At 50.4% G+C, this 22,174-nt stretch overlaps 1 protein-coding gene across 2 annotated transcripts in view; it reads left to right on the top strand.

Annotated features, from left to right (window-relative positions):
* The window catches only part of ANXA6 (annexin A6), a 49,518-nt gene that overhangs the window by 6,583 nt on the left and 20,761 nt on the right, over window positions 1-22,174 (top strand). For both annotated transcript variants that reach the window (XM_087816934.1, XM_087816933.1), the window contains exons 2-13: window positions 6,197-6,240; window positions 11,380-11,470; window positions 12,406-12,500; window positions 13,052-13,165; window positions 13,945-14,035; window positions 14,715-14,794; window positions 16,523-16,579; window positions 17,565-17,658; window positions 18,061-18,156; window positions 19,142-19,200; window positions 20,212-20,334; window positions 21,466-21,524. In XM_087816934.1, coding sequence (XP_087673060.1) covers window positions 6,223-6,240; window positions 11,380-11,470; window positions 12,406-12,500; window positions 13,052-13,165; window positions 13,945-14,035; window positions 14,715-14,794; window positions 16,523-16,579; window positions 17,565-17,658; window positions 18,061-18,156; window positions 19,142-19,200; window positions 20,212-20,334; window positions 21,466-21,524 — 977 coding nt within the window. In that variant the 5' untranslated portion in view covers window positions 6,197-6,222. The remainder of the gene's footprint in view (window positions 1-6,196; window positions 6,241-11,379; window positions 11,471-12,405; window positions 12,501-13,051; window positions 13,166-13,944; window positions 14,036-14,714; window positions 14,795-16,522; window positions 16,580-17,564; window positions 17,659-18,060; window positions 18,157-19,141; window positions 19,201-20,211; window positions 20,335-21,465; window positions 21,525-22,174) is intronic.

The following is a 22,174-nucleotide window of genomic DNA, read 5'->3' as shown; positions in this document are numbered from 1 at the left end:
ATGCTTCTCTATCCCTGGATCAATTTTGTTCATCAGTTTTTTTTGTTCATTAGATTCCACATATGAGTAAAATCGTGTGATACTTGTCTTTCTCTGACTGGCTTGTTTCACTTAGCATAATACTCTCCAGGTCCCACCATGCTGCCTCAAAGGGTAAGGGATCCTTCGTTTATACAGCTGCATAGTATTCTGTTGTGTAAATGTCGGAGAAGATGCTTGATATGATTTCAATCTTTTTGAGTTTGTAGAGACTTGTTTTGTGTCCTAACACGTGATCTATCTTTGAGAATGTCCCATGTGCACTTGAGGAGAATGCATATTCTGTGGCTTTGAAGTCAAATGTTCTGTAAATGTCATTTAAATCCACCTGATCTAGTGTGTCATTTAGAGTCACTGTTTCCTTGTTGATTTTTTGTCTGGAAGATCTATCCAGTAAAGTCAGTGGGGTGCTCAAGTCCCCTACTATCACTGTATTGCTGTCGATCTCTCCTTTAAAGTCCTCCAGAAGTTTTTTGTTTTTTGTTTTTTGTTTTTCCCAGTCTGTGTGAGTCTTTTGTTCTGAGGTGGGCCTCTTGTAGACAGCATACATTTGGGTCTTGTTTTCTTATCCATTTAGCTACCCTATGTTTTCTTACTGGGACATTTAATCCACTTATACTTACTTATTATTAATAGGTACTTATATATTGCTATTTACTTCTTTATGCCTATGTTTTTCATTCTCTATTTCAACTTCTTATTCCCTTTAACATGTCTTGTGGTGCTGGTTTGGTGGTGATAAAGTCCTTTAGCCTTTTTTTGTCTGAAAAGCTCTTTATTTCACCGTCTGTTCTAAATGGTAGCATTACTGGATAGAGTGTTGTTGGTTTCACATCCTTGTTTTGCATTACTTTGAATACTTCATGCCATTCCCTTCTGGCCTGTAGAGTTTCTGATGAGAAATCAGCTGACAGCCTTATGGGAGCGTCTTTGTAGCTAACAGCTTGTTTTTCTCTTGCTGCCTTTAAGATTCTCTCTTTGTCTTGAATTTTTTGGCATTTTAATTATGATGTGTTTGGGCATGGTCTCTTCGAGTTCTTCTTGCTTGGGACTCTCAGTGCCTCTTGAACTTGTGTGACTTTTTCCTTGACCAGGTTAGGGGAGTTTTCTGCCATTATTTCCTCAAACAGATTCTCTAACCCTTGCTTACTTTCTACCTCTTCTGGCATCCCTATGATGTGAATATTGTTACGTTTCATGTTGTCCCACAGCTCCTTTAGACTGTCCTGTTTTTTTATTGTTTTTCCTTTTTGGGTCTCTGATTGAGTGATTTCTATAGCTTTTTTCATGCTGTTGAGCATTCTTATCAGCATTCTGAACTCTATATCTGATAGATTGCTTACCTCCATTTCATTTAGCTCTTCTGGAGAATTCTTTTGTTCTTTCATCTGGGGCTTGTTTTTTTGTCTCCCCATTTTGGCTTCCTGTTTAGATTTGTTTCTGTGTACTAGGTAAATCTTCTAGGACTCCCAGTCTTTTGGATGGTCTCTGGTGCAGGCCAATGTCAGACACTGTTTGTGACTGGCCTTGAGTACCCTGTTTAAAGTTTTCCGCATTTCATAGCTTCTGGTTTCCTCTGCTGCGGCTAGATGTGTTTGGACAGCACCAAGATGTGCACCAAGGTCTGCTTTTCTAAGCCTTGGGTCCAGAAGCAAATCAGGCAAAGACTCAAAGCACCCAGAGACTGTTATTCAGTCTCTTAATGAGTCTCAGGCTGTAGAAACTCCATAGGGTGCGGCCAGAGGTTTTCTAGCAGGTAGGACAGTTGCTTCCCCTTCCAGGCAAAAGGTGCTTAGAAGGTAAATGTCTGCCTGAGAAAGATGTCCTCTGCAGTATGAGGGAATGACTCAGCACTGGGGTCCAGATGGGTGCCCCCTGAGATCTATTCCCCCAGCCAGCTCTCCTAGATTCTCCGCATACTGCTCTAGTGCACTCTGCCTTCCCTTCACCAGAGCCCAAGGTCAGTGGTTGCACACAGAACTTTGTGCGTTGGCCCTTTAAGAGGGTGCCTACATTTCTAGCCATCTCTCCCTGGCAAATACTGCTTTTCACAGCCTGATGTTGTGTGGGCACCTTTCTCAGTTCTGGTGCTCTGGACCGGGGAGCCCAGCGTGGAATTCTCAGTGGGAACCTCCCACAGCTGAGATACCCCTTGGAACCTTCAGCTGCTGCCTGTGGGAGCCCAGCCAGGCCTCTCACGCCTCCACACTTCCAGTCTCTATGTGGTCTCCACTTTTCCTCCTTGGTTGTGAGGGTGCTCTCAAGCTCCTCCTCAGTTGCAGTTGATTATTCAAGGTGGTTTTTCTATATTTCAGTTGTAATTCCAGTTTGGTCCTGGGAGAGTGTCAGTGTAGCTTCCACTCAGTCAGCCGCCATCTTCTGCATCCTTTCTTAGGATGCCACGCTGCCTCCCTTGTATACGTTTGGGCTTGTTATAATAAAAGCTGCCATTTATTCTGTTTTTGCTATGTGCAGGCACCATGCTAAGAGCTGTTCATTCATCATTTCATTTATTTCTCAGTACGTGGAGATATTATTTAAATGCATTTTGCAGATGTGGATATTGAGATTCTGTTTAGGTAACTTACTTAAATTGCAGATTGGTGCGGGGAGCAGAGCTGTGACTCACAGCTACATCAGACCTCAAAGCTCATGCCTTTTGCATGACTTGGACTTGACCTTCTCCTGTTCAGCAGTTTCCCCAGCTCTGTGGTTGGGCAGCAGCAAGCCACAGGTCCTGCAAGCTCTGGTGTATTCTCCACCCCAGATCTTTCTTCCTAGAGTCCATCCTGAGCTCCCAAAAGGAAACATGATTGCTTGCAGGCTAAAGGACTAAGGCAGGGGGTGGCCACAGCAGGACAAAGCCACCAGGCTACTCTGCCCTTGAATGGATTTCTGGAATGATCAGCCATGATTAGCCCTTGTGGGCAGCCAGATCAGAAGAGAGTTAGGGTTCCTAGGAGGAGAGAGGCTCAGGTCTAGAGTGGCCATACCTGCCAGTTTTGAGTAACTGTTTCAACTAAGATGATGAAACTTGCATATTGGGGTGGGGGTGGGGGGCTAGAGAGGAATCCTGTGGCCTGGGGGAGAATCATCGTAGGACTGATATTCTGACATTTTGCTATGAAGATTCCTGTTTGAAATCTTTAAAAGCCTCTAACATCCACCCTGGATTTTCCCAAAGAGGGAGTGATAATTTCCCCATTTTATAAATGAAGAAACTAAGGTCCAGAGAGGGAACCTGTCTTGGCTGAGGTTACAGACAGATTGGAAACAAGAACCTAGGCCTCTCCCCGTGGCCTCCTCCTAATGTTGCATTACAGTCAGGGCTCAAGGCTCTGTGGGTGCTTGTTATGACTTAGTGCTGGGAGGCAGAGAGAGATGTTGGCTACGGTCTGGGCCTTGGCAAGTCACTTGTCTCCCTGAGACACCTTTAATCAGTCTAGAAAGTGAGGGGCTCAGAGTAGTGGATCATTAAGGGGCCCTCTGGGTTTCTGAAGCATTGGATATAAAACATGTATTCATCCAGTTGGGAAGTATGCTCAGGGAAGACTCAGAGCCCCTTGTAAAGCCTGGGTAAACCAGTGTAGACAGCGCCTCTGTGAATAGCTCCAGAGCATCCCTGAGCCCTTGGAGGAGGGGCTGTTGGAGAGTGGCCACCCTGAACTGCAATCTAAACATTTCATTCTCGAAGAAGCTTGCTTTCCACGTACGCACAAGATGTGCGCTCACAAGAGGCACATATAAACCGCTCAGAGCTGAGAGTTTTTTCCCCAAAGACTTAGAGGCCCCTCCTCTGAGCCGGCTCCCCTTGGAAAGGGGCTCTCATCCAGATGGGCCTGGGCTGCAGCCAGCAGCTGAAGTTTCCATCTAGAAGGCCAAAAGAAAATGTTTCGAGGCTGAGGTGCAGGTTGATAGGCCTCAGCCCTCCCTCCCCGCCTCAGCTGACCTCCTGGGCCCTAGTAAGTCACCGGTTCCCTGGTGGCCTTGGGGCTTCCTCACCCACTCTTTCCCCAGCCCCAGGGAATCCCAGAGCTGGCTCCTGGCCAGGCCCTGGAGTAGATGTGGGCCCCCCTCCCCTGCCTGGGGGTGGGGAGGGAGTTTCCATTTCCTGGTGAGAGCTGCACTTTTTTGTACCAAGGGGCCCCTAGTTGTCATGGAAACAGCCAGTCGTTTTGTAGACAGATTGCTGTCCTTTGCTCTTCACAACCTACCCAGTCTCATGTCTGTCTGCTGACTGCAGTTTGGGGACTCCTAACCAGGCAGTGGGGTCCCCTGGGCAAACGTGACAAAAGCCTGTCCTCAGAGCTTCCCACTAACACAGTGAACGCCACCGTTTACTGAGAACAGATCCCGGCCTGGCTTCGTGTGCTTAGCTCTTGACCAAAGCTGTGTCTGATCCTCCAACAACCCTACAAGGCAGGAAAGGGCAAGCCCCAGTTTTGTTCTTGAGATAACCTTGAATTCGGAGATGAGTATATGACCAAGGCCACACAGCTAATAAGTGACAAAATGAATTTGAATTCAAGTCTGTCTGACTCCAAAACCATGTTCCCCTACTGTGTCACACTGTCTCCAGTGACCCCTCAGTGAGAGCAGGACTATGGACTGAGGTCAGGGTGTTTTTTTTGGGGGTGGGAGGTGGGGGGAGTTGATGAGCAGAACTGAGAAGCACTGAGCTGAAATGTCTCCTTGATGTCTACCCTCTCTCCTAGCTCAGCTCCTCGTAAGTCTTACTGAATATGTCTGATAGAGTTGTTATTTTTACTTTTAAAAAGCAACCCATAGACATGCTTTAAAAAGACCTAATTTCCATAAAATGGAAAGTACTGGTCCTCCTTTCTCCTCTCATTCTGAGAAGATTGCTTCACTTCCATCTTTGCCGTCCTGCTGGAGGTATTCATTAGCCTGACCCCCTCCCCCTTTTGTTCCCCTTTCCAAACCAGTTACATCCCCTTTTTCATATCTTTTTAGATAAGATACCTTTGTTTCTTAACTTTATTTTTCACTTAGTTGACGTTCAGTATTATTTTGTATTAGTTTCAGGGGTACAGCATAGAGGTTAGGCAATCATATACTTTACAAAGTGTCCCCTGATATTTCCAGTACCCACCTGGCACCATACACAGTTACTACAATATTACTGACTATTATCTTGGTTCCTTATTTTTTTAGTGTAGAACCTGTGTCCTGACATCTCCTTCAGTGAATTCGTGTGTCCTGTTTGTTCAGTCACCTCCCCCTCATGACTTTCTGTTTCAGTAGAAAAAATTCCAAAGTCTTCACAGTGGCCTCAGGCACTGGTCCACTGACCCCACATCCTATGAGTGTCACATCAGCCACCCTGGGCTCCTTCACCGCACTGCACCCAGGTATCCACCTGGTCCATAAGACCCCCCCTACCACTGTCACTCTTTCCTGACCAAGCTTCATCTTCTCCCCCTAGTTTTTATCATATGCCCTTGCGTTCTTTTTCATTACAGAGTAAACTCCAGAAGAGCAGGGTTTTAAACTCAGTCCTAGAGCAGTACCTTATCAGAGTAGATGCTAAGGAAGTGTTTCTTGACTTATACAGGAACCTTAGCCCTACAGATCTTTGCAGCAGGCAACCAGGAGCCCCCTAAGTGTTCTCATGTGCAGACCGCTAAGCCCTGGGTTCTAGAACGGTTCTTGTTGACTTGGAAAGAGAGCACGCATGGTACAGATACCTGGTTTTGTTAAATTCAGTTTTCAGCTGTGTGACCTTGGGCAAAATATTTAACCCCCCCATTTTCTCCTCCTTAAGAAGAGGAATCTGATGCTGAGAAGGATTGCTGTGAGGGTTAAGTGGGACCATATCTAGGAAAGTGCCCTGCCCAGCCTGGAGGAGTCACTGGTCAGTGGTCATGACCTCTCTCCCTCTGGGTTCCAGGTTCCTTTCCCATCGTGGTGTGAGTGTCTGGACACCGGCAAGTCTATCCATTGTCCTCTGGAAAATGCACCTGGCCCCGAGCCAGGTTTTTCGGTGTCATTTAACCTGAAGGGCTGGAGGCAGCTGGAAAAGAGCAGGGGGAACATAATCTCCCTTGGGAGGAAGGAAGGGTGAGCAAATTTGGGGGAAAGAATGGAGGGGAGCAGAGTGCAAGGGAGTCTCATGGGGTCTCTTTCTTCTCCACAGTGTTTTCTGCTGCAGAATCTGAGACCATGGCCAAACCAGGACAGGTAAGGAGCCTCTCCCCTCCTGAGGGCTGTGCCCTGCCTTCCCCGGGCCTGGGTTGCACAGATCCCTGCTTCCTTCAGCTTGAAAGCAGCAGGCGAGGTTGTCAGGCATTGCTTGTTCCTGTTACACATCACAGCTGTTTCAGGCATGTGATTCGTGGCAACACAACACATCCTGAAGCAGAAAGGATGTATATTTGTGCACATGACTGAGAAGCCCAGGCCTTCAGGTCTGGCTGGATCCAGGGGCCCAAATGCTAGTGTCAGGATTCTGCCTCCGAACTGAGATTTCTTTGAGTGGCTTCATTCTTGGGCAGGTCCTTCCCTGATTTGGCACTAGTCACCAGCAGCTCCAGGCTTTCTTTCTGCTTCCTGAGAAGCCTGGAGGAGATAACACAATTTATTCCTCATGATTCCAATGAAAGTCCAAGGTTTGATTATCATAGGCTGGGCCTGGGTAACTTGGGTCCAGAAAGTGGAGTCGGTCCCACCTGAACTTTATGGCCCAAGAGTGTTTCCCCCAGGCAGGGGAATGGATATTGGACAGGCAAAAGCATCGGAGGGTCCTCTGTGCTCTGGAGGTGGAAGTGTCCCTGTCACATGCATTTGGAATTAAGTTATCCTGGCTTAGGAGACCCCAGTCTTTCATGCTGTGTGACCACTTTGCTGGGCAATCGAATTTGAGATATGTCAGAGCTTTTTGCAGCTAAGATTGGTTTCTGTCTTTGGTACAAGCTAGGTGTCTTTCTGTGCCAGGTTTTGCCTGAGAGAGATCCCTGTTTGCTGGCTTTAGAGAAAGAGACATGGTCACTGCAACAATGGGATCGAAAAGGGAGAATAAAACTAAGGGACACCTGACTGGGCCCCTTTTGTCCCTCACTTCAGTTAGAGCTTCTGGCCACAGACATAATACAGAAGCTGTGTGATCTTGGGTGGATTCTTTACCCTCTCTGGGCCTCAGTTTCCATTGCGAGGTGGTTGAGCTCAGTGAAAACTAAACTTCGTCCCTGTCTTCATGGTTTGCCATCCACTGAGCAAGAACCTTAAGGATGTGTATTCACAGTGTTTGAAGAGCACAGTGTACCATGTGATACAGGATCAGTACATGCAAAAGAGTCCTAGCTGGGGCCTGCCTCCCTGTCAGTTTCTTTTTTTTTTTTTTTTTTTAATATATCTTTATTGATTTCAGGGAAAGGAAAGGAGAGGGAGCCCGGCCGGGCATCGCTCAGCGGTTGAGCGTCGACCTGGGATCCAGGCGATCGGGGTTCGATTCCTGGTCAGGGCACATGCCCGGGTTGCGGGCTCGATCAATGACTCTCTCATCGTTGATGTTTCTATCTCTCTCTCTCCCTCTTCTTTCCTCTCTGAAATCAGTAAAGATATATTTAAAAAAAAAAGAAAGGAAAGGAGAGGGAGAGAGAGATAGAAACATCAATGATGAGAGAGTCATTGATCGGCTACAGCCCGCAACCCAGGCATGTGCCCTGACCGGGAATCGAACCCCAGTTGCCTGGATCCTAGGTCGACGCTCAACCGCTGAGCCACGCCCGGCTGGGCCCTGTCAATTTCTGAGGACTATACTTTGTACAAGTGGCCTCTTTGACCAGGAGGAGAGGCTACTCATGGTTATGGGCAAAGATCCAAGGCAGAACTTTTTCTGTTCCCTATTTCCCATGTGTAGCCATCCCCGAGTATTTCCTGAGAGGCGTTCGAATTGCAAGGTCCTAGGTGACTGAGGTAGACACATCAGGCCCTGGGAGATGAGAGGGCCTAGGACCTAGGGCTCAGATCTTTGAGCTCCTGGTTTAGTGCTCCCAGACCATGCTGTCTGCCTGGCTGACCTGTGGTTTTTTGTTGCCATAGGCCAGGGGCCAGTTAGCATCCTGCAGGCAAGAGTCCCAGGGTGGCAGAGCCTTAGGAGTCCCTGGTCCTATGGGGTGAGTTAGAATTGCCTGTGCATGGTGTTGATGCTCTGGTAGGGCAGTAAAGGAGCTCTGGGGGCACATAGGTGGAGGGAACAGGGACAGCTGCCTGGAGGAGCCACTCAGAAAGAGCAAGGGGCTGAGGTGTGTAGGTAGAGGGCTGCTGAAGCAGACGGCTGGAAGGGAGAGAATGCAGTGCGTTCAGGGCAGTAACAGTGATTTGGCGTGCTTGGGGTGTAAAGGGCTAGGGAGGGCAGGAGGTTGCAGAAGACAGTACTAGAGAAGTAAGACAACGGTCTTCCAAGTTTGTGTCTACTCCCAGTTATTGGCATCTTAGTTCCGCTCCTAGTGCGCCCCCTTTACAACAGGCACACACACACGCACTGAACAAGCCACTTGCTCTTTTCTCCAGTTCAGATCACTCCCAGTTACTTCCACTGGGAGAATGATGCTATTCTTCCATTCAGAAGAGGGGAACTTGAGGCCCAGAGACATGAAGAAATAGTGAGGTGTCCTAGAGAGGTCTCAGAGGCATGGCTCTGTGGCCTGTTGCACAGGGATGTGTGGGGTTGAATGTGATGGTGGCCATAAGAACGCTTCGAGGACAGGGCGAGGGGCAGGTGCTGGTGCCTGGAATTCCAGGAGGTGCAGAGACGAGGCCTGGGTCAGGTCTGATCACGGCAGCTCTCGGGTGGAATCCTGGCTGGCAGCCTTCTGTCTGGGTGATGTGGGTGATGTCGCCTCTGCTCCCGAGAGACCTCAGCACTCCTGCTCGAGCAGCAGCCTGGATGGGGACCAAGACCTCAGAGCCCCGGGGTTCAGGCTACTCACCAGCTGGCATCGGGACCTGCTGAATATTTCAGGGCGGAAAGTCCCTTCGCCTCTGCTCTCCCCTCCCCCCCCCCCCTTGATCATGGGCACCTGAGGCCAAGAACCTGCCTGCCAGAGGAGAAGCAGGGACAGCTACACAGGTGGCACTCGGAGACAGAAAATTCGCCAACTTGTGAGAATGACCGATGGTGGGACAGACTCCTGAGCCTGGATGATTTGAAGGACTGTCTCTGTCTCTCATGTGACCAGTGCTGAGGCTCTCTGCGCCCCCCTCTCCTGGTGGCTGTGATCCTGCGGGGTCCTGGGATAACTCATCTGGCCAGTAGTGCAAAGACCCACGCAGGAGACTGGCCCTGCTGCTACTCTAAGCCTCTCTCCAAGGGAATGTTTTGATCAAGCCTCGTGTCTGTCATTAGAATTCCCTTTCCCCAGGATGGCACGGCCTCATCTTTCAGCGGCAGCCCCTTCCCCAGACACCGCCTCAACACCGCCGTGTGTGAGGAGGGAGAAGGCGGAGTGGGGGGCAGGGACAGGAGAGGGCAGCTGCTGCTGCGACCTCTGCCCTTCTTCATCCTGGGGACCCGCTTCTGTCGCCTCCTTCCTCCTTCCTAGCAATTCACAGTCCCGTGATCTTGGCGACTTTGGGCGTCTGCACTGAGCATTGAAGCCCTGGGCTTGCTTCCCTGAATGCTGCTCGCTCTCGCCTCCAGGCCTTTGCCACGTTGTTTCCTCTGAAGCCCTTTCCCTCCCTCCAACTCCCGTGGGGCCAGCTGTTCCCCAGCCTTTAGCACGAAGCTTAGATTTCACCTCCAGGAAGTCTTTGCCCGGAACATGTTCGGTCACCATCCACTCATGCACCCATTTATCTAGAAAACAAATATTTAGTGAGTGCCTCGTGTGCCAAGCCCTGTGCTAGGTGCTCGGGGTCCGTCCGTGAGCAGGATAGACACTCATAGAGCTTTCTAGAGGGAGTATCTCTTTTCTGGCCCCCGTATTTGGCCCGTGTCCCTCTTTCCTCCTCTGCCCAGGGCTGTGATCAGGTTGCAAGGGATTTACTGATGGCGGGAAGAGACCGTGTGCCTTTCTGGTCAGAACTTTAAATAGCAGCCCTGTGCTTACGCCCACGCGTGCATACCTTGGAGATACCAGCAGCTGCAGGCATAAGCCAAAGAGCGCCGACTGCCTGGCCGAGGCCACAGTGCGGCGCTGGGAGACGGGGGAGGTGATCAGAGGCTTGTTTTGGCCGGTCCACTTCTCCCTCCTTTAAGGCACAGTTTAGTGGGCCCCCCCACCCCTCCCACAAAGCCTTTCCGGGTTCCCTCCTCCAGCTGGACTCGACCTCTGCTGTCTCCCCACTTTACTCTGCTTCTGTCTTCGGTATTTCCTACAAGCGTTATGCCGATGCGCATGCTTGTCTCTCTCCTCCACTGGGTCAGAAGCTCGTGAAAGACAGAGTTGGGTCTTCTCTCTCGCTGAGTCTATAGCTTGCAGTGTTGGGCCTGGCCCAGGTTAAGGGCCCTGTCCTCGAGCTGTGTGCTCTGTGCCTGGGGCCCGGGCATCCTCAGCTCTCTCAGCTCCCTGCCACTCCCCTGGACACCATGCTTCTCGGGCTGCGTAGCTGACCCACATCTGACTTCTCTGTGAACCAGCCTATTGTGCATTCAGGTTCGATGTCTAAGATCCTCTGGCTCTGCCTCTCCTCCCCTTTGTCCTGAGGATCCAGCCAGCTTGTCCTCAGATACCAGTTCACAGCTCAGTTTACTGGTCCCAGAGGGGCGGTGCCTTGTCCTGGGATTCATCCTGAGGGTGGCTCTGGGCTCCCCAGGCCAAGATGCCCCACTCCCAAGAGCTGGCAGCTGCAGGTTTCTGGGGTTGGAGAGCAGAGGGGACCAGGCCAGAGAGCTGGCTTCCAGCAACCCTGGCAAGAGGCTTCCCTTCTTGGGCTCTGTTCCTTCGATTCTGTGATAGAGATTGTCTTAAGTGCTTCTCCAAGTTGCTAAAAGAATCAGTGGAGGCAGAAGGGCTTTGTAAATCAGAGAGTGCCATAAAAATATGAGGGGCTCTTGTTGGTCCTGTAGGGATCATTTCCTACCTGTGTACTCGGCCTGACTTTTAATCTCTCCTGGGTCCTAGGAAAGTGGTGCAGGGCTGTGGGCTTGGCTGAGCCACCTTCCCACAGGGAAATGGCACCATCTTTGGGGGCAAGTTGTGATAGGAGGTACCAGGAGAGTCATCCCCACCCTCAGCCAGGCTTTCTGTGAACACCTCTCAATTTTAGGGGAAGGGGTCTCAGCCTGTGGCCAGGCTTGGGAATGTGACCTGGGGTTGGGGCTGGGAGCCCCTTTCAGGACCAGGGTCAGCAGCTCACCCTCAGCTTTTCTCTCCACAGGGTGCCAAGTACCGTGGCTCCATTCATGACTTCCCAGACTTTGACCCAAGCCAGGATGCTGAGGCTCTGTATAACGCCATGAAGGGCTTCGGTGGGTGCCCAGCCACTGGGTGTGGGGTCACAGGAAGGAGGCAGGATTTGTTGGGGCTTAAGGGTATCCCCACATATGGGCACATCCCAGAGCCCTTTTCAGGGTGGGATGAGATGGTAAGATGCACTCATTCTTTCGTCTCCTCTTATTATTATTATTGTTATTATTTTAAGATGTTTAATTGACTTTTAGAGAGAGAGGAAGAGAGAAACATCGATGTGAAAGCAGAACATCGATTGGCTGCCTCCTGCATGCCCCCTACCGGGGATCAAGCCCACAACCTGGGCATGTGCCCTTACTGGGGATTGAACCAGCAACTTTTTGGTGCGCAGGATGACGCCCAACCAGCGGAGTCACACTGGCCAGGGCTCTTTTTATTATTTTTCATAATTTTATAATGAAACATTCCAGACCAAGAAAAAAGGTCTAAAGAGTAATAGAAGCTTTACCCACAGACCTGCCACCCAACTTGAGAAATAGCATTTGCTTCCTCATGTAGCTGGAACCTCCTTGGCAGATCCTCCTGATAATAACTCCATGACCCTTTCCTCTTGGGGTGACTACTGCCCTGAATTTGTTTCTCAGTGTTCTGTTTTATTTTCTTCGTTGAAAGAACCTTGTCCTGGGTGTTAGGACACACGAGTTTTTCTAAGCCAGGCTCTTTGTAAGACCTTGGGTGAGTCCTTGTCCCACCCCCACCCCCGGGCCTCGATTTTCGTGTGTGAGAAGTAGCTGAATCATGGGCCCTCTGAGCTCACATACTGCATGTGCTGAGATCCCTCTTAGTAGCAGCTTGACAGGTCCCCATAGGTCCTCCTCTGTAATGCCACCATCTCTAGAGTAGAAGGCTAAGGCTGAGGACTGCAGGGAGCAGGCCTAGTGGGCTTCCAGGAGGCAGGTTTGGATAGGGTGACCAGTGCCCTCCCCTCTTCCAGGCAGTGACAAGGAGGCAATACTGGAGCTGATCACTTCCCGGAGCAACAGGCAGAGACAGGAGATCTGTCAGAGCTACAAGTCCCTCTATGGCAAGGTAACCACAACCGGAGGGCAGGGGGGTGGGGCTGCGGGAAGGATTTCATTCACCTGTGTGTTCCTTCAGGGTATTTCCTGAGTATCTTGCTCCAGGTCAGCCTCTGTGCTGGCACTTTTGGTCTCTTTTTCTCTTCAGTCAGGGCCATTCAGCCACAGATTGCCTAGAGCACCTGCTGTGTGCTGGGCCCTGTGCTGGCTGTTAGGGTCCCGCAGGTTAATAAGACCTGGGAGAGAGGTGTCAACGCCTTGGACTCACAGATAGTGGGAGAGAGACTCAGTAAGCAAGTAAATGAATAGCAATGGGAAGGAGGCAGGACATGTGGACTTGAACCCTGCACACCATTTGCTAGCTGCCTGACTTTGGTCAGGTCACCTGATGTCTCTAAGCTTGCTCCTTCGGGTTGATGATAACACACACCTCCAAGAGTGACGATTAAATGAGATTACTTAGCCCAGTGCCTGTACAGAGTACGTGCTCATTAAACGTAATTCTTATCATTATAACTGCTCTTCCCCTCCCTTCTCCATTGCCTCCCCATACCCCACCAGGACCTCATTGCAGACCTGAAGTATGAGTTGATGGGCAAGTTTGAACGACTGATTGTGGGTCTAATGAGGCCACTTGCCTACTGTGATGCCAAAGAAATTAAAGACGCCCTCTCGGTAAGAAGCATGAGTCTGTGTGTGTTGGGGGTATGGGCATGGCTAAGGGGGAGATTCTGGCCTCTATAGCAAGTATTCAGTGAGTCCTGTACCCACCCATGGATGTCCCTGTTTCAGGAGGCAACTCACCTGAACCCTATCCCAAAGGGGTACCACGTCTCCTCCAGGTGGACAGATGTGGGACATGTCAGTGTGAAGGGTGGCCCTTGGCCTAGACCCCCACACCAACAGCTTCCTGTCTTGAGAAAGCAATGTGAGAAATCATTACCTTCTCGATCTCCCTGTGAGGTGGAAGAAAAACTAGTAACATTTCCATTTTACAGATGAGAGAGAAAACTGAGGCTCAGAAAGATAAAATTTTTTTTAAAATATATCTTTATTGATTCCAGAGAGAGGAAAGGAAAGGGAGAGAGAGAGAGATAGAAACATCAATGATGAGAGATTCATTGATCGAGCCCACAACCTAGGCATGTGCCCTGACCGGGAATCGAACCCTGACCACCTGGATCCTAGGTCGATGCTCAACCGCTGAGCCACGCCCGGCTGGGCAAGATAAAATTTCTTAATGAGAGGTCACAAAGCAAACTGCGGGCAGAGGTGGGACTAGAACCCATGTCTTTTAATTCTCGGAGAGTATTTCCCAGTTGGTGTTTATGAGCTGTAGTGGGAGCACCCTAAATCCTGGGGATTTCACAGCTCTGGCCACTCCAGGATTCCAGTCGATGGCCGGTCACCTCCTATCTCAACCCTTGACTCATGTGTCCCCTCTCTGCTCCCAGGGCATTGGCACCGATGAGAAGTGCCTCATTGAGATCTTGGCTTCCCGGACCAATGAGCAGATCCACCAGCTGGTGGCAGCATACAAAGACGGTGAGACGGGTGGGAGGGCCGTTCAGGATTTTTAGATATATAATGGGGGTGATTGCAATGGCGGAGACCCTAAGAGCCTATTCACCCACCTTCTTTCCTCCTTTCCTCATCTGTCTGTCTATCCAGTAAGTACCTGTTCTGTGCTGGGCAGTGTGCTAGGTTCTCAAGATACTGTGATGAGCAAAACCATGTGGTCTGTGTCTCCAGGAGCTTACAGGCTGATGAGGTGGTGAGGGTTACAGACAATAGGCAGGGAAACGCGGTGATGACGTGGTCATGCTGTGAAGGGTGATGTTTTATTATAAGTCCGGTGGGAAGCGGGGAGCCCATGATCAGATATGGGCTTTAAGACAGTGACCCTTTTTACTGTGGGTTGGAGAGGAAGTGAGAGCAGAAGCCGAGGGAATGGGCAGAAGGTTGTAGCCGCTGTCCACTGCGCGATGATGGTGCCCGGAGGAGGATGGCACAGGTGGGGACAGAGAAATGGGCCCATTCCATCATATCGTTTCCTGGGTCAGTACCAGGACCTGTGAAAATACACCCTGGGGCTTGCCAGGGTTGTCATGGAGACTGGGTTTTTGGGATTTATAACCAATATCTGATCATTTGGGGGAAGCAGGGACCTTTCTCCTTGGGGTCTCCTGGCGATGGGACTAGAGCTTGTATTCCAACCTTGCAGCCTACGAGCGAGACCTGGAGGCTGACATCATTGGCGATACCTCTGGCCACTTCCAGAAGATGCTTGTGGTCCTGCTCCAGGTTGGTCTCCTGGGGGCCCTCCCCTGAGCTCTCTACTAGCATGCAGGCAGCGGGCTGTGGGCACCTCCCTGTCACTACGGACAGGGTAGCCTGTGAGGGGCTTCTTGGTGGCTCCTTGGGTATAAGGCCTCATATACTGTGGCCACTCCCTCCCCCTCTGCCCATTTTATCCTTGAACTTGAGATAGTTTCCCTCTGGCTCACCTGGTGTAGAATTTGAGCATCCAGATGTCTGTTCTGTTACCCTGGTTTGCATGGGCAGGTGACCTGCGTTTCCCTTTGCATGCACCCTTCTCGTCAGGAACATCATCTCCTGTGACCTCTTTCCTCTCTTCACACGCTCCTTCTCTCCCCTCCGGCCCTCCCTCCTGCCATTGCTTCTCCAGCCAGGGCCGCAGCCTGCCCTGCCACTCCTCCCTGCCCACCAAAGAGCACGTAAAGAGAGGCCATAAAGAGGCTGCCAAGTGGGGGTTTTTTCCCTTTGTTTTCTCACACGATGGGTTTTTTAAAAAACATTTTTAGCTAGCTGCTAACATTTACAAATAGGGAGACTTCGTTAGAAAACCAGATGTCTGGATTCTTTTGAACAATTGAAAGTTCTGGCAACAGCAGGCCTGAGTTTTACACGACAGCGGTGAGCTGGAGAGCAGGTCTCATCTGCCAGTTCACCTTTACCTGTCCAGCCCCTCGGCCATCTCTGTGACTGCAGGCCCTGAGGGAACAGACACTGAGATATCACGAGCCCAGCTTCAAGGACCAAACCTTTAGGAAGCTTTATATAGAAATAAGGCCACCTCTTTGTTTCTGTCACACCCCCCCCCCATTTTACACCATTCCCTTCCTCCCATTACCATAACAATCCATATCCCATACTAAGCAGCTGGCGAATTATCAGAAACTTCAGGAGTGTGACCTTTGCCCCCATTTTCAGAGGGTATGTTCTGGAGAGAGTTCCAGCCTGTATCTTAGGACATTGCTTCCTCAAATCTGATGCCAGCCGGGTGGTGACATGGCATGGAGTATAAGCCTGCGACTCTGTCTGCTTAGGCTCGGTCCCATAGAGAACCAAGGGGGCTGAGATTCCGAAATGCACAATCCAGGGAAATAACCGTAGGCTTGACCTGTGCCCATGTAACCAGTCAACCCAGTCGGGCTGTCCCCTGTCCCTACGAGTGTCCTCCTCTGTCAGATGGGGCAGAGGGCCTTGGTGGGGGGCCAACGAATACCACTGGGATTTGATGCCTTTACAGCTTTTGAGCTCAGATCTGAGGGTCCAGATCTGAGAGTCCAGGTCTCAGATCCTGATTGGTGAATTCTTGGGGTTAAAGTATGGGAGCCCCTACTAGAATGCACATGTGCAGACTTTTGTGATACTGTTGGGGGCATCTTGGGCCATGGGAGGACTTGTGGCAGGAGCGCTGTTCTCAGAGATGTTCTCAGTACATTGCTCTGGCTTCCTCTGGGATGGGGGCGCCTGGAAGGACCTTGGTTATTCTCAGGACACCCCTTCTGGTCCCAGCTCCAAGGACGAAGGGAAAAGCTAGTGGGAGGGACTAAGAGCCCCCACAAAATAGATGTTGTGGTCTCGATTCAGTGGCTGCTATAAGTCACTGCTCTTGGACACTTCTGGGCCACTGGGGTTTTCTCAGTGTTCCCTGTTTCCGCTGCTGGCACCCAGGCCTTCCCCCAGCCTGGTATTTGAACCATGTGTCCCTTGTCTCTCTGCCAGGGAACCAGGGAGGAAGACGATGTAGTGAGCGAGGACTTGGTGCAACAGGATGCCCAGGTAACACGCCCTGGATGCGCCGAGGCACAGCCAGGGAGCCCTGAGAGGGGGAGGTTGGGGACCTGGGGAAGAGCTGGAGGTGAAGGAATTTGCATTGAATACCAGAAATAACTGACTCACAGCCATCAGTTTATAAAGTGCTTTGTTAAAAGAAAGGATTTATGTCTTCTTTCAAAGATACACAACATATATAAAATTGGTAAGGTATATTTTGGAGCTTTCATCATTTTTTCATTTATTCAGTTAATATTTATTGAACACCTGCTGTGTACTAGGCACTCTGCCAAGCATCGAGGAATCACTAAAACAAAATCAGACAGTACTGGGATTATGTTAATCATATAAACACCTTCTCCCTGGATATACCATACATGCCAGCTGTTTTGAGCCCCACTGAGTGCCAGTAACTCTGCTGGGGCAGGCAGAGCGAATCCTAAGATATAGTCCCTGTCCTGGAGGGGTCCATGTCATAGTGGAGGGACAGGCGTATAGAGAAATCATTGTAATATACAGTGGATCAAAGCTATAAAGAAACAGCTGTAGGAGCCTAGAAGAGAACGGGAGGGAGGGAAACAGAACTCTGCCTGGGGACATCAGGAAGTGTGGTTTTTTGGGTTGTTTTTTTTTGTTTGTTTTTTTGTTTTTAATTAATTTATTTTATTTTATTTTTTAAATTTTATTTTTGTTTAAAATATTACAGATGTCCCTTTTTCTCCCCAATGACCCATTCCACCCCGTTCCTTCCCCCTCCCCAGTCCCTCTCCCCACCATTGAGTACAAATGGGACATCTCATCTGGCACTTGAAGCTTGAGTAGGACTTTCCCCAGAAAGAAAGTGTGAAAGCTATAGGTACATATGCAAAGGTCCTGAGGCTACCAGAGAGTGGTATGTTCAGGGGTTCAACATCAGCTCTGAGTGTCTTGGCCAGTGAGCCCTGTCTCCTGAGGTTTCCTCTTTCAGTTAGTCCCTCCTCTTCCCCTTCAGGACCTGTACGAGGCAGGGGAACTGAAATGGGGAACAGATGAAGCCCAGTTCATTTACATTTTGGGAAATCGCAGCAAGCAGCATCTTCGGTTGGGTAAGCTCCACAAAAGACTACAGCTGCCCCCTTGGGGTTGTGCCAAGGATTCCGTTCTTTTCCTTTCCTACTAATAGAGCATGGTAACTACTTCATCAGCAACCCAAACACTAGTCCCGATTTTATTAGACTGTAGTTTGTATGGTCCTTCACCACAGTCATTAACAGGATGCTTCCATCTAAGTACAATCTGTCTTCATGTTGGAGCGTGAGGTGCACAGTCGCTCGCAGCCTACGCAGCATGAATGCCCGGTGGCTGGTGGTGTGCACGACCTCCCCGCCACCTCTGCCTTCACGTTGGCACTCCCATCCGGGCCCCTTCACCCTCCCCTTCTGATGTCCCTGTTTGTTCTCACTGCCATGGGGACATTCCTGACATCCCTGACCCTGTGTCTCCCTCAGTGTTTGATGAATATCTGAAGACCACGGGGAAGCCCATCGAAGCCAGCATCAGAGCAGAGCTGTCTGGGGACTTTGAGAAGCTGATGTTGGCTGTGGGTACGTCCCGATGTTGTCTTCTGGGGCTCTGAGGGAGTCTGGGATTCTAGCCCAGGAACAAGGGGCTGAGAACGGAAAAAGGAAATTCTGTGGTATGGAGATGGCAAGGCAAGAACCAGATGGGCAGCAAATTCCAAAGGTTTGGCCAGAGCAGAGTGACCGAGGCAGGGAGGCAGGGAGGCGAGCCCCGAGCACTGACTCCAGTGTGTGTGGTGGGACAAGAAAAGAGCATTGGGCCAGGGATCAGGAAATACTGACTGGGAGAGCAGGTTTGGGGAGCACATACTGTGTGCCAGGTGCTGTGCTGAGGATTTAATCTTTACAAAGCACCCTGGAGTAGGCACTTATCTCCATTTCACGGATGAGAAAACCGTGTCTCACAGAGACTGCGCCACTGGCCAAGCACTCATTTTATAATGAATTGGGGTTACTCTGGGTGGGAGGATGCCAGGAACTGACTAGTCAATGTGGAGTCAAGATTCAAAGCTGGGGCTTCTTCCAAATCTGCTGTTGACTTAGAGCAAGTCTTTCATCCTTGGTGGGCCTCAGTTTTCTTCACTTGATGAATGGGTGACATTCCAAGAGTCAGTTAGGTTCTGGCCCACTCTGCCCACAGGATTCAGTGGTTCAGCAGCCAGTACCTTTCTGGAGCAGCAGAATCTAAAGAAACACCTTTCCCAGCTCCACCCAGCTGATACCACCTGCCTGCCCATTTCCCTGTGAAAACTCTAGAAGGACTAGAAAGATGCAGTGGGTCTTTGTAATGCACGACCCACATTACAACAGGCCCATTTCCTGATTTCTTTATCCCCTGGGTTTGTGGTACAAGTGGGAAGGTCTGGGATGCTCTGGAGCTGCAGGTTATCAGGAGCCTGGGTTCTTCTTGGGTTTGAACTTGGTGGCCCCCTAAGGAATGGAGACAGAAGGGGCAGGTCACCCCATCCTCATGAAGCAACCAGAATAACGACTTCTTCTCTCTTCTCAGTAAAGTGTATCCGGAGCACCGCTGAGTATTTTGCTGAAAGGCTCTTCAAGGCCATGAAGGTGTGTGATGGGTTTGATGTGAACGAGGGTGGGGGAGGGGGTCTTTGCCCACCCCACCAGGACTATTGGGAGTCTTGGGAAAGTCCCTGTGGCCCACTGGCCAGAGGGAGCCTTCAGGGATTGGCCACAGGTCAGAGCGAGGGCACTTTGTCCCAGGTGAGCTCCAGAGCCTGGGATGCTACCTGGTCACACACCTTCCCGCCCAGATACCTGCCCTGCCCTCATGACTGATCAGAGGCTATAGCAACAGCCTGCACCGGATCCAGCCAGCCAGATGGGTTGGAAGCCCACACTTTAGAAAAATAGTAACCAATCAGAATGTTTATATAGAGAGTACGTAGGTAAGTAGGAAGTGCTTTCACCTTGTTGGGCAAGAGTCACAGTGCTCACTTGCAACCCAGCAATTTCACTCTGAATACCTGACAACACTGCTTCCCAGTATTTTATACACGGGACACACAGAAACCCATGATGTTTCCATAACACACAGGATAAATAAACGTAGGCATTTGTTGCCAGAGGCCATAGGCGTAAGGCACCTGCGTGGCCATCCCACAGGGCAGTGGACAGTAGCCAACCCCATGTCTTCTAGTGCCGGGGTGGGGGCGGGCAGCTTGGCCCTGGAGAGGTGTGGCCTGTGTGCATGTGTTTATAATGGTCAGCTCGGTATTGCCTGTGTTGGGAAAAAACTAGAACCAACCCAGTGTCCATCTGAGTAGCAGGAAAAACAAATGCATAGTGGCATAGATCCAAAGATCCCAAATGTGCAAATCTAGACAATCTGTTGCTTAGAGTTACAAAGTTATGTCAAATTATAAGGAAAATCAAGGAGGGGAATGATACAAAGGGAGAGGTTGGAGATAAAAGCAGGAGGGACACGCAGGGAATGGCCATGTTCTGCTGCTTTTGTTCTGTTGTAACATTTTGTTAGGAAAATTTTCAAATAAGCTGGGGGCCATCAGGGCTCTAGCCCCTTCTCAACTCTGTCCCCCAAACCCACTTGTCTTCCAGGGCCTGGGGACTCGAGACAACACCCTGATCCGCATCATGGTCTCCCGTAGTGAGCTGGACATGCTCGACATTCGGGAGATATTCCGGACCAAGTATGAGAAGTCCCTTTACAGCATGATCAAGGTAAGCAGAGCTGATGGGCACAGAGGGACAGAGGGCTTGGGGACGACTGTTCCAGAAGGCTGGGAGGGACAGAGGGCTTGGGGATGACTGTTCCAGAAGGCTGGGGTCTCTTGGGAACTCCAGGAGCCCCTGCCTTGTGGTACAGTCAGGGAATTTAAGGCCATTCAACAGAGAAGCAAGTGTCTGGTGGTGCTTGTGAGACATGAGGAAGGTGAGGCGCCTCTTTAGAGGGAGGGCAGGGCTGGGTCCTGAAGGGCACACGGCTGAATCCAGAAGGAGGACTCCATCCCCAGGGTGGTGACAGTTCAGTCTCCTGGAAGAAGGGGGTGACATTGAAGGACACAAATCAGAGTTAATTTGAGGCCCTTTGTCTCTGGGCCAGTTGGTGACTGGAGTGTCCCGCTCATGAGACTTGGTCAAGAGACCAATACAGAGTTGGCTTTTCCCTCCTTTTTGGGGGGTGAGTGGGTTGAAGCTTTCTGAGTTCAAGCTGTGTTCCCCAACGTGTATTTTTAAAGCAGAATTTTTTAGGCATTACATGCAAAAAGGTCCCGTGGGAGATGTTTGGAAAAAACTAGAATAAGCAGAGACAAGCCAGTTTCTTTATCTCGGAACTTCTCTCTGCTTTTATTAAGTCCATTAGCAAGATCCAAGCGTGATACAGAATGCGCCACATCTATCAAACGTACACTTGCTTGTTTCTTTTTTGCTTTTCCCAGTGTTTTTGTTCATGGAGCCCTATTTTCACGGACTGTTTCCACTTGGGAGGGCTTACCTGGGGATTATCTGGTGGGAGTTGTAGGCTCACACTGGCTCAGCAGAGAAGTGAGCTTCTCTTCTTAATTTCACATTCTATGAAATCATATTGATAGCTTGGAATCGTCCATTGGAAATATTTACACCACAGAAGTTGGCAAGTGTTGCAGATGAGGGCTTTTTTCTTTTTCCCCCAGAGAGCCAGTTGTTACCAGCGTACCGCTGTTTGCCACCTCCAGACAGGAGGGAAATCAGGGCGTCTGTGAATAAAATGTCTAGCCTTCCCCTATTTGGGGCTCTCCAGGACCTCCTCTCCTGGTCTGAGAGCACCCCGGGCTGCGTGAGAGGTGACCTTTCTCTCTCTCCTCCCCCCAGAACGACACCTCTGGCGAATACAAGAAGGCTCTGCTGAAGCTGTGTGGGGGAGACGATGAGTAAGTGGCTTCTTGGCCCAGGGGGGTGGCCCTGGGGAGTGGCAGGGGGGACTTCCCTGCCCTCACCCTAGTGGATGGATTGGATGAACTTGGGGATCCCTCGGAGCCAGGAGCTCCACGCGGGTGCAAGCCCCAGTGTCCGTGTGTGTGAGCATTGATGTCGTCTCTCGTACACGGAGACGTCTGCTCCTGTGAACTTGGACCGTCAGTCTGGGGGCGAGGACCAGGAATCAAGAAGACGGGGGGCCAGGCCCCGCTACTTCATAGCTGCTCCTCAGTTTTCTCATTCGTTAAATGGCCAAAATACAGGTGCCTGCTCTCCCTCCTCATGTATTCAGCATATCTGTACTAAGTACCTTCACGGGAAGCACCCGATGACGCCTGCGGCCTAGAAAGGCTCACAGGCTAGGCGTACACACGGGGCAGTGTCGGGGACGGTACACAAGCCTGTGAAAGCACATAGAGGGGCGTAACCCAGGCTGGGGGAGGCTCCTGAAGGTGATGAGGCTGAGACCCAAGGAGGCCGAGAGGAGGGGCCAGTGAAGACAGGGTTTCAGAGTGTTTGGGATGGAAAGGCTCTGAGATGGTTTTTTGTGTGTTTTTTTAAAATCCTCACCCAAGGATAGTTTTTCCATGATTTTTAGAGAGAG

Source organism: Miniopterus natalensis, chromosome 4, assembly GCF_054644295.1.
Source record: "Miniopterus natalensis isolate mMinNat1 chromosome 4, mMinNat1.hap1, whole genome shotgun sequence".
Taxonomy (NCBI): domain Eukaryota; kingdom Metazoa; phylum Chordata; class Mammalia; order Chiroptera; family Miniopteridae; genus Miniopterus; species Miniopterus natalensis.
Note: the sequence above shows the minus strand (reverse complement) of the source record. Positions and strands in the feature narration are given on the sequence as shown.